Below are 16,105 nucleotides of genomic sequence, written 5' to 3' on the forward strand. Positions count from 1 at the left end.
GCAACAGCTTAGTATAACATGTTAGGGACTACCTGCTTTGAAGACACCAGACGACACCAGACAGTAGTCATGCTGGCTCCTGTGTCTCTCAGAGCCTCCACCCTCTGCCCAGTGATGAATAACCCCAACTGTACTTCCTAGTTTTGTCAGGCATGTGGGTTTTCTGTACCATCTCTTCATCACCCCAGGACACTAGAGTTAACTCTAAACTCTTCCCCATCACTATGTAGGGCCATCTCCTCCCCAAGTGCTACATCAGCCATCCCTGGTGACTGCCTACAGGTGGGGGGCTGTACCTGCTTGGGATACTTGGCATCCCCTTTGTAGTGCCAGTCCTGCTGGCACTAATAGAACTTCACAGAAGCCTTCCCTGCAGACTTACTAACAGAAAACCATTTATTTTTAGAGGGGGCTGGGAACCCTGACCTTCAGAACTATTTTGAGGCCTTTTAGAGAACTCCTTGCTCTCCCCCACCCTTCTTCTGTTGGGGACCCTGCCTACCCTTGTGGTGATCTCCCACCCCACTCCCCAGATACGTTCCTGTGGACCTTGGTGCTGACTCAGCGACCCACCTCCTTATCAAGCTGTCTGGGATCAATGAGCTTTCTATCAACAAGGTGTTGGAGAATATCTGGAAAGCAAAGACTGAACACATGCTCTGCTGCAAACACATAATACAGCCCCTGATAATCTTTTACCTCACTGCACTTCACCCAACCATCCATTGCCTTACAGAAAGAATCCACACAATCCACCCAGGTGTGTTAGGAGACCTTCTGACTATCCCTGAATTTCTGTCTATATTTCTCTGGGGTCAGACCAAACTTTCTGATCAGGGCTTCCTTCATGGGGTGATACCTCATCCTGTCCCTCCCCTCACTAGAGATATGTCTCCAAAGACTAGACCCCAATCTGCCTCAGGGACCTTGTGCATTTGCTGCTTAATTTCATAGGCCTCAAACCATCTGTCTATGTTATCTCCCACCACAAAATCAGACACCAGATCTTTGGGTACGTGGGCCCTCCTCTCAGAGGGCATGGAAGAAATGCTGCCACCATAGCTGCTGACTCCATCTGCCTGGCTTTGAAGTCCGGCTCTCTCAGGCTCAATTTCCGAGCCAATATTAATATATTTTCTTCAGGCCAAACCTGCCTTTCTTCTCCTCCTCTTCCATGGCCAATCTCTTTGTACTGTCCTCCATTTCTGTGGTTAGCCTTTTCTCCTCTAAGGTCTTCTCTCTCTCCAACTTGAGCTGAGCAAGCTCCAATTTAAACTTTCTCTCCTCCCTTTTGTCCTCTAGCTCCTCTTGGGACAGGCCTTTGTATGACACACTGCTTCTTGCCCTGGAAGGGGCCCTCATTCATGGGAGTAAGTTTCTCTCCTCCCCCACAGACAGCAGCCCAAGGCCCCCTCTCAAACCCTGGTCCACACCGTCCTCCTCCTCCTCCGCCTCACCCTCCTCGGAGGTTCTATCCAGCGCAGCGTGGATTTCTGAATAGGCTATTGGTGCCTTTTGCAACTCCACCTTCCTGGTAGTGCTCTTTACAGGAAGCCCAAACTCCTTGCAGAAGTCCTTGAGCTGGGACACAGTGTAACCCTCAAGTATGATCAGCTCAAACTTCATTCTTGCAGGTGAATATCCAGATCCAGGCATGATTTAGAGTAAAAAGCAAAAATGCAAATCAGAAAGAATTGAAAAATTAAAAATTCAAATTGAAGAGAGTAGTAGAAAAAGAGAATACGTATGGGGATCAGAGATAATTGATTTGAATGGATCTAGATGTGGATAGTAGTGCACACTAAATTACTGTGGGGTGCTGCACAAACACAAGTCCTATCCTCACCCCTGATCACCAATGTTAGAAATGGGGTCTCTAATTGGCAGAGGTATGCACCCTGTCCAAGTAAGGACCACCACTCTAATCAGGATAAGTCAGATGCACATCCTAAATTAACCTGTGCTCCCCCTCTGGCAGCTTGGCACTGAGCAGTCATGCTTAAGTTAAGAGGCAATGTGTAAAGTATGTGTGCAACACACCCTTGATGAGTGAGGGTTCTCGTCCTAAGAAAGGTCTTTTCGCACCTTGCCCTATTATTACGACACAGATCTTTCTGGCTCTTACGTTGGTGGACATCCTAAGTGGGGACCTTCCTCCTTCTTGCATTTATGGTTCTTTGAGATTGTACTTTTAGTGAGTATACAACGGTCCGTATGGGACAGCTCACAGCCCTTCAGAGCTGCATGTCAAATGTCAGGAAGAAGACAAAGTCTATGATAATGGGAACAATACTACCATCGTTATTGCCCCGATCATCCAAGGCAATTTGAGTCTTATAGGTCTTACTCGGTCCCTCATATACTGGATACTACACACCTACCATCCTCCTTGATCCAGAACTTGCAGGCTATGTTATCGAATTACAGGAAAAGGTTCCCTCAAGAAGAGCACCCTTTGCCCCCACCACAGCCTATTGCCTCTCTCACTCTAACTGTACCTCCTCCTGCCACTACTAGAAGGACGCCTCGTCCCAGAACCTCCTAGAGACAACTCATTCTCTTCAGATGAGAACATGGAAGAGGGTGAAATTCATGATGCTCCACGGCCTGCGGATGACTGGGATAACTATATAATTACCACACCAGCCCCACCTCTATATCAACCTGTAGACTCTCCTCCGGTGGATAACCACCAAGAAGGGGGCCCCTAGAAGCGGCTAATAGGCAGGAAGGATAGGGAAAAACAACCAGATTACTACTACAAAGATCAACCTGCCTATTTATACGATAAACTGTGCCCAGAGGGGGTCACTAAGTACATAACGTCACTGGGCTACAAGATACGATTGATCATCATGACATCACAGAAACCTTTTTACAAAATGTCTTTATATTTATTTTAATGATAGACATTCATTACATTGATCAAAATAAGTACATACAGAGTTAATGACATAAATGTGAAAAACATCAGCCATATAAATATAAATCAGGTCCCACACACACACACATTCAAACCCAGCATTCATTCAACATTTCAAGGGTGCATGCATACTCAGGCATAAACATCAATCAAATACATTCTAACCACAATCAAAACTCTAGGATAAAAGGTTGGTGTAGTTTCCTAAATATGAAGGACTTTCGTGTGTTCTCTTGTTTGAAGACAATAGTTGAATCCAGACACACAAGGTTATTCAGCGCCAAAGCGCGTTTCGGTGCCTCACCCAATGTGGGCTACACCTTCATCAGGGCGACAACAGTACATAGTGTGAGGCACAGAGGGAGAGCCCTTAATTAGGGTTGTCCAAACGATAAGGGACACAAAAAGGAGTTGAGACCAGCTCAATAGAAAATATCAGTACTAAGCGCATGACGCGAGTTCCTAGGGCTCCAAGTACAAATAGTGGGATTTTAGGAGCAGATGGATAGATGTTAGGGTCCGGGATCCCATAAACTAGTATACTCATCAGCGTTACCTACAACTGTTCCATGCAGATCATGATCGAGAACTAACAGCGCCATGGCCTGGGTTCCTTGGGCGGCAAGCAGGGAATTAAACTCCTGCTTCCGATAGCCTCCGGAGGATATTGGAGGTTTTCACAACTTAATGCAGAGAGTGGATACCAAATTCCATTTTCCTATGGCAGTCAATCAATTAGACTGCATCCTTTATGACTTTAAAGAATAGACAAGGAAATCGGTATGCTCCATCCCCATTATTGACTATATTTGGCAGGAGGGGCTTAAAGTCATGAAGTTCAGGCCACAGTGGCTGCTGTCCTGCCTCAAATCGATAAGAAATATAGGGCCCTGGAGGATTCCCCTTCATGCCTTAGAGGATACCCCAGGCCTGATTCAGTCATATCTCAGGCAGTGCAGAGGAGATAAAGAAATCCATCAACCCCCTATTACTTAACCACCTGACAGGAAGGGTCGCCTCTTGGATAATATTGGCAAAAGCTTCTCCACCACGTCTGCCATAACCGTACGAGTGGCTAACGCCTTAGCAATTCTTGACTGTTATGACTGCCAGATGTTGTCCGATATGGGTTCCATGTTGGACCTCATCCCAGAGGATAGTGGACAGGAAGCTAAGAAAATATCGATGGAAGGAGAGTGCGCGGCCTCTGAGGTGGTTGACTGCACTATGGTATAGCCACCACAGGCTTTAGACAACTGGCTGATGCAGTGATCTTACCGCTCCAGGAATGGCTTAAGGCAACCTTATTCAGACCTAAAGTACAATCTAAGATCCTGGACATGGCATATGATGGAGATACTTTATTTGGAAAGCATATTGATGACGCCTTGCTAGCCACTGATACCGCCAAATCCCTCGGCACTCTACAGTATCGAAAGTTGCCCTTTCTAGGAGCACGTGGACAACCTTTTCGAGCTATAGAGGTGCATACCAATGCACCGAGCAGTACCAGATCTACCAGTCACACTATAGACAGGGTTACCAGCAGCCAGCATATCGCCAACCATCCCAGGTCCACAACACAGGCCGCAAGCAGTGACCCCAGTCAGGTACCAGCTTCTACCCCCTCCTGTCTCGTTGGTCCGTAAATCTCCAACCACATCCATTACTGGCAGAGGATCACAATGGACAGATGGGTTTTGGATTTAACTATGGCTATACCCTGGAGTTTACAGAACAACCACCAAACACTCCGTCTAGGGGAACACACTCCCCTCGTCTTCACTTATTAAAACAAGAGGCCAGGATAATGCTTACCAAGGGAGTGATAGAGAAGGTTCCTGTGACTCAAAGGGGAAAAGGATTCTACTCCTGTTTTTTTCATTATAAGCAAGAAATCAGGAGAGTGGAGACCTATTTTATTTATTTATTTTTTTGAAAACCTTTATTGTTTATTTCAATAACCTTACAAGCATGGGCCTACAACCGCAGGGGCCGGCCGCTAATCAAAAATAGGAGCAAGTATACTCCGATACACCACAGCTATTCAGCCGACATCCCTGAGGTCCGGCAGTGATTCAGGATAAAGTTTGTATTAAATGCAGAATGAAATCACAGAATAAGATAAAGGTTTTATTTTTTAATTTAACTAAAGAAACATATCGGGTGTCACACAATCAAAATACTAATACGGTGGCTAGGCAGAGCAACAGGATATGCAGATCAGGAACAGCTATATTTGAGACACAGGCGTTAAAGCATAGTATCCAGGATATAAAACCATACAATACACAGTTTACATCAAGCGCCAGTCCTCAGAGCCCGCCCACCCAAAGATCAGGATAATGAAATAAGCAAGAACACCCGATACGGATACAAAATACAATCAAAACGTTTCGCCAACTATACTAAAAGAAAGGAAGAAAAGGAAAAGAAGAAAAAAGGCCATAGAAACAAAATAAAGGCAAAACAAACCCCCTCCTCCAGCCCCCCACCCTGCAACCCTGCAGTTGGCTACAGCCTAACCCCCCTAGCAGCGTGCCTGTCGCCCCGAATAACTAAAGCCCTAAAAGTAGGAAAAAGTAGAGGAGGAGAAAGTGTAGAAGCACCCGGCCTCCTTCTCCCCAGCCGGACACCAACCACCCCTACGAATAGCACAGATAATAACAGGAGATATGACAGTGGAAATACTGGGGAGTCACTAAACCCCGCCCGACCTCACTCTAATACTAGATCCAAGTCCCATGTCCGCCAATGGAGACCTATTTTAGATCTCAGGAAACTCCACAAATTCCTCAGGAAGCAAACCGTTTGGATGATTACACACTCAAACATCCTACAGCACCTCAACAGTGGAGATTGCATGACATCTCCATAGCTGGAAGATGCCTATTTTCATATCCCCACCTACCCCAAGCAGCGAAGATACCTCAGATTCACCATAGCTGGTACTTATTACCAATTCAAGGTCCTTCCCTTCGGCCTGAAATATGCTCCTCTGATATTCACCAAGTGCATTGCCCCAGTAGCAGCCACCCTAATAAAGCAAGATCATCAAGTATTCCCTTACTTCGATGACTGGCTGTGAAAAGCTCCAATCTGTCTGCAAGCAACCAAAGCTACAGAAGCCTGCCTGGCACTTTTTCACAAGCTCAGCCTTACCATAAACCAAAAGAAATTTTCTGTCTTTCCCTGTCAAACAATGACATTCCTTGTAACTGAACTGGGCACACTCCAGTACAAGGCTTTCCTCTCTCGAGACAAACAAGAGCAGTTGGCAAACTTAGCACAAAACATTGCAGGAAGACAGTACGTTTCTGTGAGGATATTCAGATCACTCCTAGGCATGCTTTCTTTAGCTATCGATTTAATCCCACTGGCTTGCCCCAAAATAAGACTGCTGCCAGAGGAGCTTCAACTGCAGTGGGTGCTGGCAATGGGGTCCCTTGAAGAATCATCTGCATCACCCCACGCATGAGGGAAGCGTTGAAATGGTGGTGTCTCAAACCACATCTTTCAGAAGGCCTCACCATTCTGCCATTGGTTCAAGATTTCATCGTCGCAACAAATGTCTTTATGGAGGGCTGGGAAGGCCATTTGCAGCACCTTCAAATCAAAGGGATATGGTCCTCACCTCAACAACTAATGTACATCAACAGCCTGGAGCTCGAAGCCATATTCCACTCTCTGAGGCTTTCCTCCCAATGATCTCATTATCCTTGGTGCTGGTTCATACAGACAACCCGACTAGCATGTATTACATAAACAAACGAGGAGGAACAAAATCTCTAGCACTCTCCCAAAAAGCCTAAGAGCTTTGGCGTTGGCTTATGGGTCCCAGGTTATCCCGAAGAGCTGAACACGTTCTAGGACTTCGGAATACTTTAGCAGATGCTCTCAGCAGGACAAAGGACAGTTGCCACGAGTGGGAATTGGAACAACATTAGCTAGACAAGGTGTTCTCTAGATGGGGGAAACCAACGCTGAACCTCTTTGCTATGGACAGCAATACCAAATGCAGTTTTATGCCAGCAGATTCCCTCTCCAAAGACCGCGGGGGAATGCCCTTTCGATGCGATGATCCGGAATATCAGCATACGCTTATCCCTCCATCCCAATGACTCCCAAGCTCGGCCACAGCGTTTCAGGGAGCGAGCCTACCTGCTCGACGGACCTTCCATCAGCTTGCCTCGCAACATCCAGGGACCCCGGAGACCTCCCAGCCAAACAGCACGGGGCCCCAGTGCCTCCTCCATCGCGCCAGCTGCCTGTTGTCTCCTCCCCCCGCTGCTGCCCTTCTCCATCGGGCCTGCAGCCGTGCAGGGGGAGTAGAGACTACAAGTCCCAGCAGCCTCCGCGACGCGAGCGGAAGTCACGTAGAGGCTTGGCGCCCGGAGGCGCCGCTTAAGGGGCCGGTCTTCACCGCATCGCGGGACCGCGCGCGGGGCTGTGCCCGGGGCTAGGCCCGGGCAAAGGGCGGGCCCTCTGTGGCCCTCAGAGGCCTGAGGAGACTGGGCTGGGCACTACCCCTTGGCCAATTCCGCAGCGACTATCAAGGTACAACGTTTTGTGATTAATATACATTGCTAATGGCTCCAACTGCATCTAAACCCACCACCAAGAACATGGTTAAAAAAACGCCTATTAACACACGCTCCGTTGCAAGGACCACTGCCCAAACCAAGACACCGTTACCAACGTTAACTGCTATTGATCGCATGCTTCAACAGACAATTGTAGTGGTAGCAAATGCCATCGAAAACACTGAGAGACGTTTGTCTCTACCACCTAGTGCCTGTCTAATTCACCGCACACCACAACCTGTTGATAGCACTGTATATAATATCAACATGACAGCATTATCAAACGATTCCATTCTGATGCAATCTTACACAGGTCTCCCTGGAACTGTGCCTCCACCCACAGAAGACCTTCCTACATCTCCCACAAAACTCCAAGATAGGGACAGTCGCCTATCCCTAACTCCTAACTTACAGATTGATGTTTCACCACCCGAGGAACCGGGCCCCAGTGCTGCGCCTAGCGCATCATTGATTACCTGCGACAACGCAGATACTATGCATACAATAGATCTAGCCAACAATAGTAGCGACAGTAGTATAACCAACCAGGGCACCGCCCATCGCAGAACCAGACGCACTCACATTAGGAAACCACAGGCTCTCTTTAGGGGATGTACGAAACCAAAGGGCAAAAGAAAGAAGACCATCTTACCAACACCCCCCACAGAACCATCTAATGGAATTGCACAATTGGTGCCTAATACAGGACCGGTAGTTAATATGGAGTCTATACTGGTCCAAATCACGGATGTTATGAAGCACCTTATTGCTCCCCTAAATGACAAACTTGAGCAAATAGGTAAAAAGGTGGAAAACCTGGAAAAATTGGGCCTAGCCAAATTAGACATCCTTGAACACCTAGGCCCACAAACTACACAAACTACACAAACCACCCTACCCATCCCAAATGTATCAACTAGGAATAAGGCAAAAACAACTGCCCATACTGTACCTAAACCACAGGCTCCACCAGTGAGTAATACGAATCCACCAGCACCTACCGGTAAAACCATAACTCTACAAAGTAACGCCCATAACGGCCCATCTCCTTCCACCTCTCACAGAGCAACCGGGGAGGTGCCCAAGGACTATACCTCAGCAAGCAGGAACCCACCGGCGCGTAGCTACTATAACAATATCATCCCCGCCGTGATCAATCTTCCACCAGAAAGTAGGCCTCTGGTAGCAATCCTTGCTAACGTACCAAAACTCAAACCCTCCCAATTTGAAAACAGTGAAACTCTTAAAAATAAAATTTTACACTGGCTGGTCCATAATTGTGGCTTCCCCTTAAGTGGTGCAGGCCAGATTATTTCAACTCAAAGGGTGGGATGGGTGGGTCCAAGCAAAAAGGAAATAAACGGGGACTGCGTAATCATAAATTACAAAACCACCGAATGGGCGCGAGACTCCATCTTGAACGCACCCATCCCCTCTGATAATGAATACAATACAACCCTGTTTCCTTTGGATTATTTTTATAGAAACCTGGTGGGGTTTAAGACTCCCGTGCAGAATTTCAAACATCCTAGAGCAACTAATACACCTTACCCATCTGCACAGCAGACACCTGTACAATTAACCGGGTATCCTTCCCACCCTTTGTATCCTCCGACCACTCATGTATTTAATAATCAGCATGTTCCACAACCGCCTATGGAATTGTACAGAATGCCTAACCCCAACTATCTTAATTATCACAATACAATCGGGTCTGGAAGTAACATCTTTGGACAATTCGCTGTTCCAACATCTAACAGATTCCAGATGTTCAACCCTCTTGATGAAAACGATTGACTCCCGGATACATCTACTGGAGAAAGTGAAATCCATATAGACACTTCTGCTCTAAATCTAAATAATTTAACCACGATAGCCAACCCCACCCGCACATGCCCGCCTGAAATCCCTCCTGCAAATGAACCCTCCATAGAGAACCCTACAATCAGCCCTAACGACATGGCAACGATAGTTAACAGCACCTGTACTGTTGTAAACCACCTAGGCGATCAAATGTCATCGACAGCCACAACAGAAATTATTCCATCCCATGTATCCAGGGAAAGTTCACTGAGGGTTATCACGTGGAATGTAGCGGGCCTAGCTTCCAAGGTAAACACACCCGTATGGGATGACTTTCTTAAGCAAGGCTATGACATCATATGCCTTCAAGAAACGTGGGACAGAGCAGAAGTACATGTCGAGGGATATTCCTCCTTCAGCGTGCTGGCTGTGGCTTCGCAGGCTGGCCGCGCCAAGGGGGGGTTAGTGACCCTGCTATCTACAACATTGACTGAGTTTTGGGTCAGTAACCATGTAATCTTGGGAGATTACGCATCCGTTTTGCGCGTGGCCCATAATGGACCTAAAGATCTAATAATCGTGAACTTCTATAATAACATCGCCAGCCACAGCCAGGGGTTGTTCATCTCTGACATCGAGCAGGCTATTGATGCAATGTTATCAAGCTCCTCTAAACCAGCTGTAATCTTGTGGGCCGGAGATTTTAATATCAAAATGTGCTCTTATGCACTTAAGGGGGCTTGTGGCCACAGGGAGGAATACTCTGGAAGGGAAACTACCAGCGTTTTCAATCACTTCCCACACAACATCCTAGGAAGTGCCTTGAATAACCTACTGGCCAAATATGATCTGGAACTTCTTGAATGCAATACGAATGCTAACAATGTTAGATGCCCGACATTCCATGGAAGGAACAGCCAATCATTTATAGACCACATTATCGTCTCCATCTCTGCAACGTATATAAATGTGTGGGTAATTGAACAAACGGTCAGTGACCACAACAGTGTATCTGTCGAATTACAGGGCTGGCCGTCAAAAAGGAACTCTCACGGCCAACCTATCCAGGACATCTCCGTAGGAAGACCAAATGGGATGAGGGTGAAATGGACAAAAGTTGACCCTACCAAAATTGTCACCAATGTAATTATTAATTGCTACGGAGAAGTGGAGTACTGTTTATCCCCAACACCATGCCCAGAAATCTTGCTGTCTAAATTTTTAATCATCACACAAACTGTTGAGAAATCACTGGCACGCAAATCACGGGAGCCAAGAAAAGTTAAGACAGCGTGGTTTGATGATAACTGTGCCCAGTCACTAAAAAGGCTAAAAACCTCGTTAGATACAAAACCGAGAGACCACTGTAAGATAAGGGAAGAGCGTCACAACTACAAAATCGCCCTGGCTGCTCGGAAGAGAGAACTACAGGACGAGGCATGGGTCAAATTAGATCAGGCAGCGGAAACAAAAGATCACAAACTCTTCTGGGGCACTGTAAACAGTCCGTTCTTAAAGAATGACAACATCCCCGAACTTACTTCGCATGTCAGCTGTCAAGATTGGATTATACACTTCACTGGGATTTTTAACTCTGATTGTTCCTTTAATTGTACCTTGGCCTCAGATCCTAATGTTTTAACTGGAATGCCAATTAATTTTAAATGGGAGAAATTATTGTTTACAGTATCTTTAAATGAGGTGCAGGATGCTATAGAGAAAAGCAAGGGGGGGAAAGCCCCGGGCCCAGATGGGGTCCCTGTGGACTTTTTTAAATCCAAGATTGACCTATGGGCGCCTATTTTAACACGCTATTTTAATGCTGCTATTGAGAATGAACTACCTACCTCATGGGGTCAATCCATTTTGGTGCCACTTTTCAAAAAAGGTTCAAGGGCTGAAGCACGTAATTATCGCCCAATTTCTCTTTTGGACTCGTCACTAAAAATATTGAGTCGCATGCTTCTGGGAAGATTAGAGTCCTGGGTTGAGGACAATAATGTCCTATCACCCATTCAGTACGGGTTCCGTAGGGGCATAGGAACCATGGAGCAGTGTGTGAACCTTGAGCTTATCATCGGCAAGTACACAAGAGCAAAGGAAGGGCATTTGTTCATGTGTTTTGCCGATCTAAGCTCGGCGTTCGATCTAGTGGAACACACACTGCTCTGGCCAACATTACTTGCTATGGGCGCACCCCCCGAAATCATTCACTTGTTGGCCAGAATGTACAGTAGCTTATCAAGCAAAGTTAGATTTGGACCAAATGGAGAGTGCACCCCCTTTTTTAAAATAGGTAGAGGGATTAGACAAGGGTGCGTTCTCGCACCCTTGCTGTTTTCCCTTTTTATAAACCAGGTCGATCAGTCCCTACAAGAGTCCTATGCAGATGCCCCTATGATAAATGGCAAACAAATACCCGTCCTCTTATACGCGGACGACGCGGTCCTGATTTCCAGGACCGCGAATGGGCTCCAAAAGTTAATTGACAAATTTAATGTTTTTATTAAAGGCAGAATGCTCAAAATTAATAAGGGTAAGACTATGACTATGACCTGTGGGAAGAAACTAAAGAAAAGTAAGTCATTCTTCCTTGATGGGGATAAACTTGAGTCTGTGCAACATTTCTGTTACTTAGGCATTACTTTCTCTGGGGACGGGAGATGGGCAAACGAGCAATCTTGCATAGGCATGAAGATGATCAGAAATACAAACTGCATCTTCAGATTCGCCTCCAAACTAGGGGGGCGTAGAATAAGGGAGATGATTTCCATTTATAACTCCAGGTGCATGTCCTCTGCCCTTTACGGAGCAGGGATATGGGGATATAATTCCCAGATCGCCCTCTCCATTCAGCAGGAAGAAAATAAGTACCTTAAACGCCTATTATGTCTTCCTGCTTCAGCCTCCAACGAAATTACACATAGGGAGCTGGACATACACCATGCCACAGACTTGATTGCACTACGTCCCCTCTCCCTCTGGCGTTCCATCTGGGCCAAAGATGAAACCAAGTTTACCCAGGAATTAATTTTAGACTGTATTAAATTGGACCAGCACTTAAAAATCCCCTGGCTAAAACACATTTTTCACTGGTATAATTCCCTTTTTGGCCAGGATATTTTTAAAGATACCCCAACAGAATCAGTTTTAACGAAGCGTGACCTTAAAACCACCTACATGGATCATGCTGAAGGGATTAGAATGAAGGGGTATGCTACACAAAGTACTTTTAAACTGTACCTGGAATACAATTTAAATACAGGACTCCCATCATACCTTACATTCGTCAGTATTAACTCCCATCGTTTCGTTTTGGCACGCCTGAGGCTGGGTATAGCCCACCATTTGGTGGCCTTCCCTACTTTAAAGAAGCCGGGGTCTTGCCCGTGCCCATGCGATGGGAAATCGAAACAGAGTATCTGCCACTTTTTACTATTTTGCAACTTTTATACTGGTTTTAGAAAATTTTATCAAAAACAATTATTTTTATAATACAGTACGTGTGATATAAGAGCTGCAATGCAACTATTGTTTGACCTGTCGTCCCCTAACATATGTTACCGTGTAGCCACTTATGTTCTTAAATGTATCAGGCACAGGAAATCAATTATCATATGATTTCCGTTGGAAAAGACACCTATTGATCAATTGTGAGCTACTGTCAAACCTTATGCATTTCTCTTATACGTGAACTCTGGTTATTATCATGATTTTAGACCCCGTATCGATTGTTCCCTTGGCTCTGTACCCCTCTGGACTTATACCTTTTTAAACTTCTTGTATATAATTGTTGATAAATATGTAACAGACTTTACAGACAATGCACTTTAGTTATCCTTGCATATTTTTGCACATATTTTTGCACTTTATGCCCAGTTCAGGCCTTTCTTCGATTGTATACAATTGTTGCTAAAATACGTAAGAGATGTTGTAGACATTGCACTTTAGTTATCCTTTGCATAATTTGCACACACTATTGCACTTTATGCTCAGTCTAGGCTTCTCCCTGACTGGTACTACCTCACTTAGCAAGTTTTGCACTACACTTTAAAAATTGCTGCTAAATACAAACGTCCCCTTTTTGCATATTTTGCACATATTATTGCACTTTAGGCCTAGCATAGGTCTCTTGTTTAGTACCATCTATTTGCATGTTGTATCAAACGTTTAAAAAGGCTGCTATTTACAAGTGATTATCCTATGGTATATTAATGTGATATGTTTTGCATTAATTTGCTAAATTGCTGCTAAATGCTATGTTCTATCCTTGCTTATTTTGCACACATTACTGCACTTTTCGCCCTGTATAGGCCTCTTATTTAGTATTATTCCCCTTGACATGCCTTGCACCAAATGTGTAACCTGACGCTATATTTAGTGATTATTTTTTCTTTCAGATTTTATCTTGATTGCCTGCATTAATGTAATTGTTTTAGCAAGTTTCATCATTCTTTATAAAAGTGACTTCAATTGTATTCATGAATGTTGCTATATGGTTGTACCTATACAAACCGAATAAAGCATTTTGAAACGAAACGACTCCCAAGCTCCTCACCAAGATGTAGGCAGAACGCTGTTGTCTCCTGCTGATCACCCCACGTGGCACAGGCAGCACTGGTTTTTGGAGCTTTTCCTGCTCTCAGAGGCCAAACCCATTCACCTTCCTCCAACGCCATCTCTTCTGACCATGAACAGGGGTCAGATATGTCACCTGGAGCCAGCATCTACCCAGTTGCCTACAGGTCAAAATGGAAAAGATTCTGCATATTATTGTTACCCACCATTCGCTAAGGCTAATTACATTCATCATGATACTGCTTGCTACTCTGATTCAAGCATGTGAATGTATGAAAGATACTCCAATACTGGATAAGAAAATGAGTTCCTTAACTGTAACTGCAGTTATCCCGTATTGGTATATTTCATAGATTCACGTGTGACCTACCCTTCTCCCCAGAGAGGCTCCCCTTATGGCTAGGACATTACACCCAATTGTGCTTGAAAATCTGAGGGACTCTGCCTCTCTTGGGAGTGTTCTAAGGGGTGCTAACAGCTGATTGGTTATAGTTTAAACTTTGGCCCTTTTTTAACAAGGACATAGACAGTTTATGAAACTGATGGTCTAGGGCCATTATAGCCCATGATACTTTTACCATACTGCTTGATTATGGTACCGTGGGACTCCCACTTCGATGACAGGGAATGATTCAACCAGGTGAATCTGTGAAAGATACCCATGCTGGATAACTGCAGTTACAGGTAAGTAACTTATTTTCATTTCCAGCAATAAACGTTCAGTGTGTTTTTGTTAAGTAAATCACTTTGTTTGAAGACTAGTGGGGCGCCGTGTTGTATACTGCTAAGAAGCACTTCATGTCTAGAATTCTTTTAGTTCAGAAATGTCCTGAGGCGGCAAGCCTGTGAATAAGTCAGATCATATGTAAACACTAAAGACTAGTCAACCTCATCTTTTTTCCGTCATCATATGACACAATGGACTAAAACGGAGACTAGGTTTTTCAAATGTTATTTTTTTTATTTAGGGTAAAGAATACAACAATAATAAACACGTTGTGCCAGGAGTTCTAGATCATTTTTATAGTTATCTAAATAATAATTGTGATTCCTCCTATAATACTGTTGGTTGATTGTAAGCTTGCAACTTATTTTATTTCAGGAGTTCTTCTCAAGAGTACTTTCTGAGACTGCAAATCTGATTGCACTGTGGATGTCAGTAGGGTTTGCCCATGGTAAGAGATATATTTTTGTAAGTATTACAGTTTCGGATTATCAGTTTTGTTCATAATTATTGTGATTTGATGTTGCCAATATAATGAACGAGGCAAGAGACCTCTTTAGCAAAAACTAATAAACGCTGTCTCTTAGTGGGGGTCATTATCAAGTAGGTCACTGAAAGGCACACTACTTTATCAGGCTTAGCAGGAGAAACTCCATCTAATTTTCAGACACAAAACTGGCAGGTGGCCAGTACTCTCTATGGGCTTCGCCCGACCTTTATAAATAGCCCTAAGGATCTAATCTGTACGCCAAAATTCCCCTTAGCCATAGGGCTTCATGTGACTACGCCCTTGGAATTTCGCCATAATCCTAACACCACTGGACATGTCTTTGAAACTGGGTCTTGCCTTGGACATTCACTCCGTTGGTATTCAGCCACAGCCCGAGGGTTTCATTTTGGCAGCCAAACCGTATCCTCAAGATGCCATCTTCAGGGATGTTGCATTCAACCTAGTGACCCGGCTGCAAGGAGTACACATCTGGTGTGACATCATACTTTCCTCGTCGTTCCACTCCTTCATTTCAATTACAAAATGGCCTAGGCCTGGGTTCGATCAATCCCTCTGAGCTCGGCATAACATCTAGGGTGAGACCAAGAAGCTGTTCAGGCCTGCTCACTCAAGCTAGGCTGGGGTTCCACTGAGGCCCCCTCTTCTCTCCTGTCATTTTAATATGGGCCGGTCTTTGCCCTCTCTATGCTGTCATCTTGTATTGATGCTTTTGCTTCCAGTTCTTTGCCGTAGACGTACATATATGTCTGGAGTTCAATGGAATACAAGACCTGTGCCACAGCCTCACAGGTTGCCCACGAAGGCTCGAGCCCTGGTTGAATAAAAATTCGCTACAATTAAATGTAGCAAAAACTGTAGGTGGTACTGTTTGGCACAGGCCATCTCCTAGCCAATTCAGCTCTCTTCAATCCCCTCACCGATTATATATTACTGCCAGCAGATTCATCTGGACACCAACGTGAATCCTCAAATTGAAAATGTCG

The 16,105-nt window shown here is 45.0% G+C and overlaps 1 protein-coding gene across 1 annotated transcript in view; it reads left to right on the forward strand.

Annotated features, from left to right (window-relative positions):
* Nucleotides 1–16,105, forward strand: part of LOC147688747 (uncharacterized) — a 380,809-nt gene that overhangs the window by 202,106 nt on the left and 162,598 nt on the right. Inside the window, exon 11 of the mRNA XM_086941654.1 lies at nt 14,990–15,062. Within this exon, the coding sequence (XP_086797780.1) occupies nt 14,990–15,062 (73 nt within the window). The remainder of the gene's footprint in view (nt 1–14,989; nt 15,063–16,105) is intronic.

The sequence above is a fragment of the Lissotriton vulgaris genome, chromosome 10 (assembly GCF_964263255.1).
Source record: "Lissotriton vulgaris chromosome 10, aLisVul1.2, whole genome shotgun sequence".
Classification (NCBI taxonomy): domain Eukaryota; kingdom Metazoa; phylum Chordata; class Amphibia; order Caudata; family Salamandridae; genus Lissotriton; species Lissotriton vulgaris.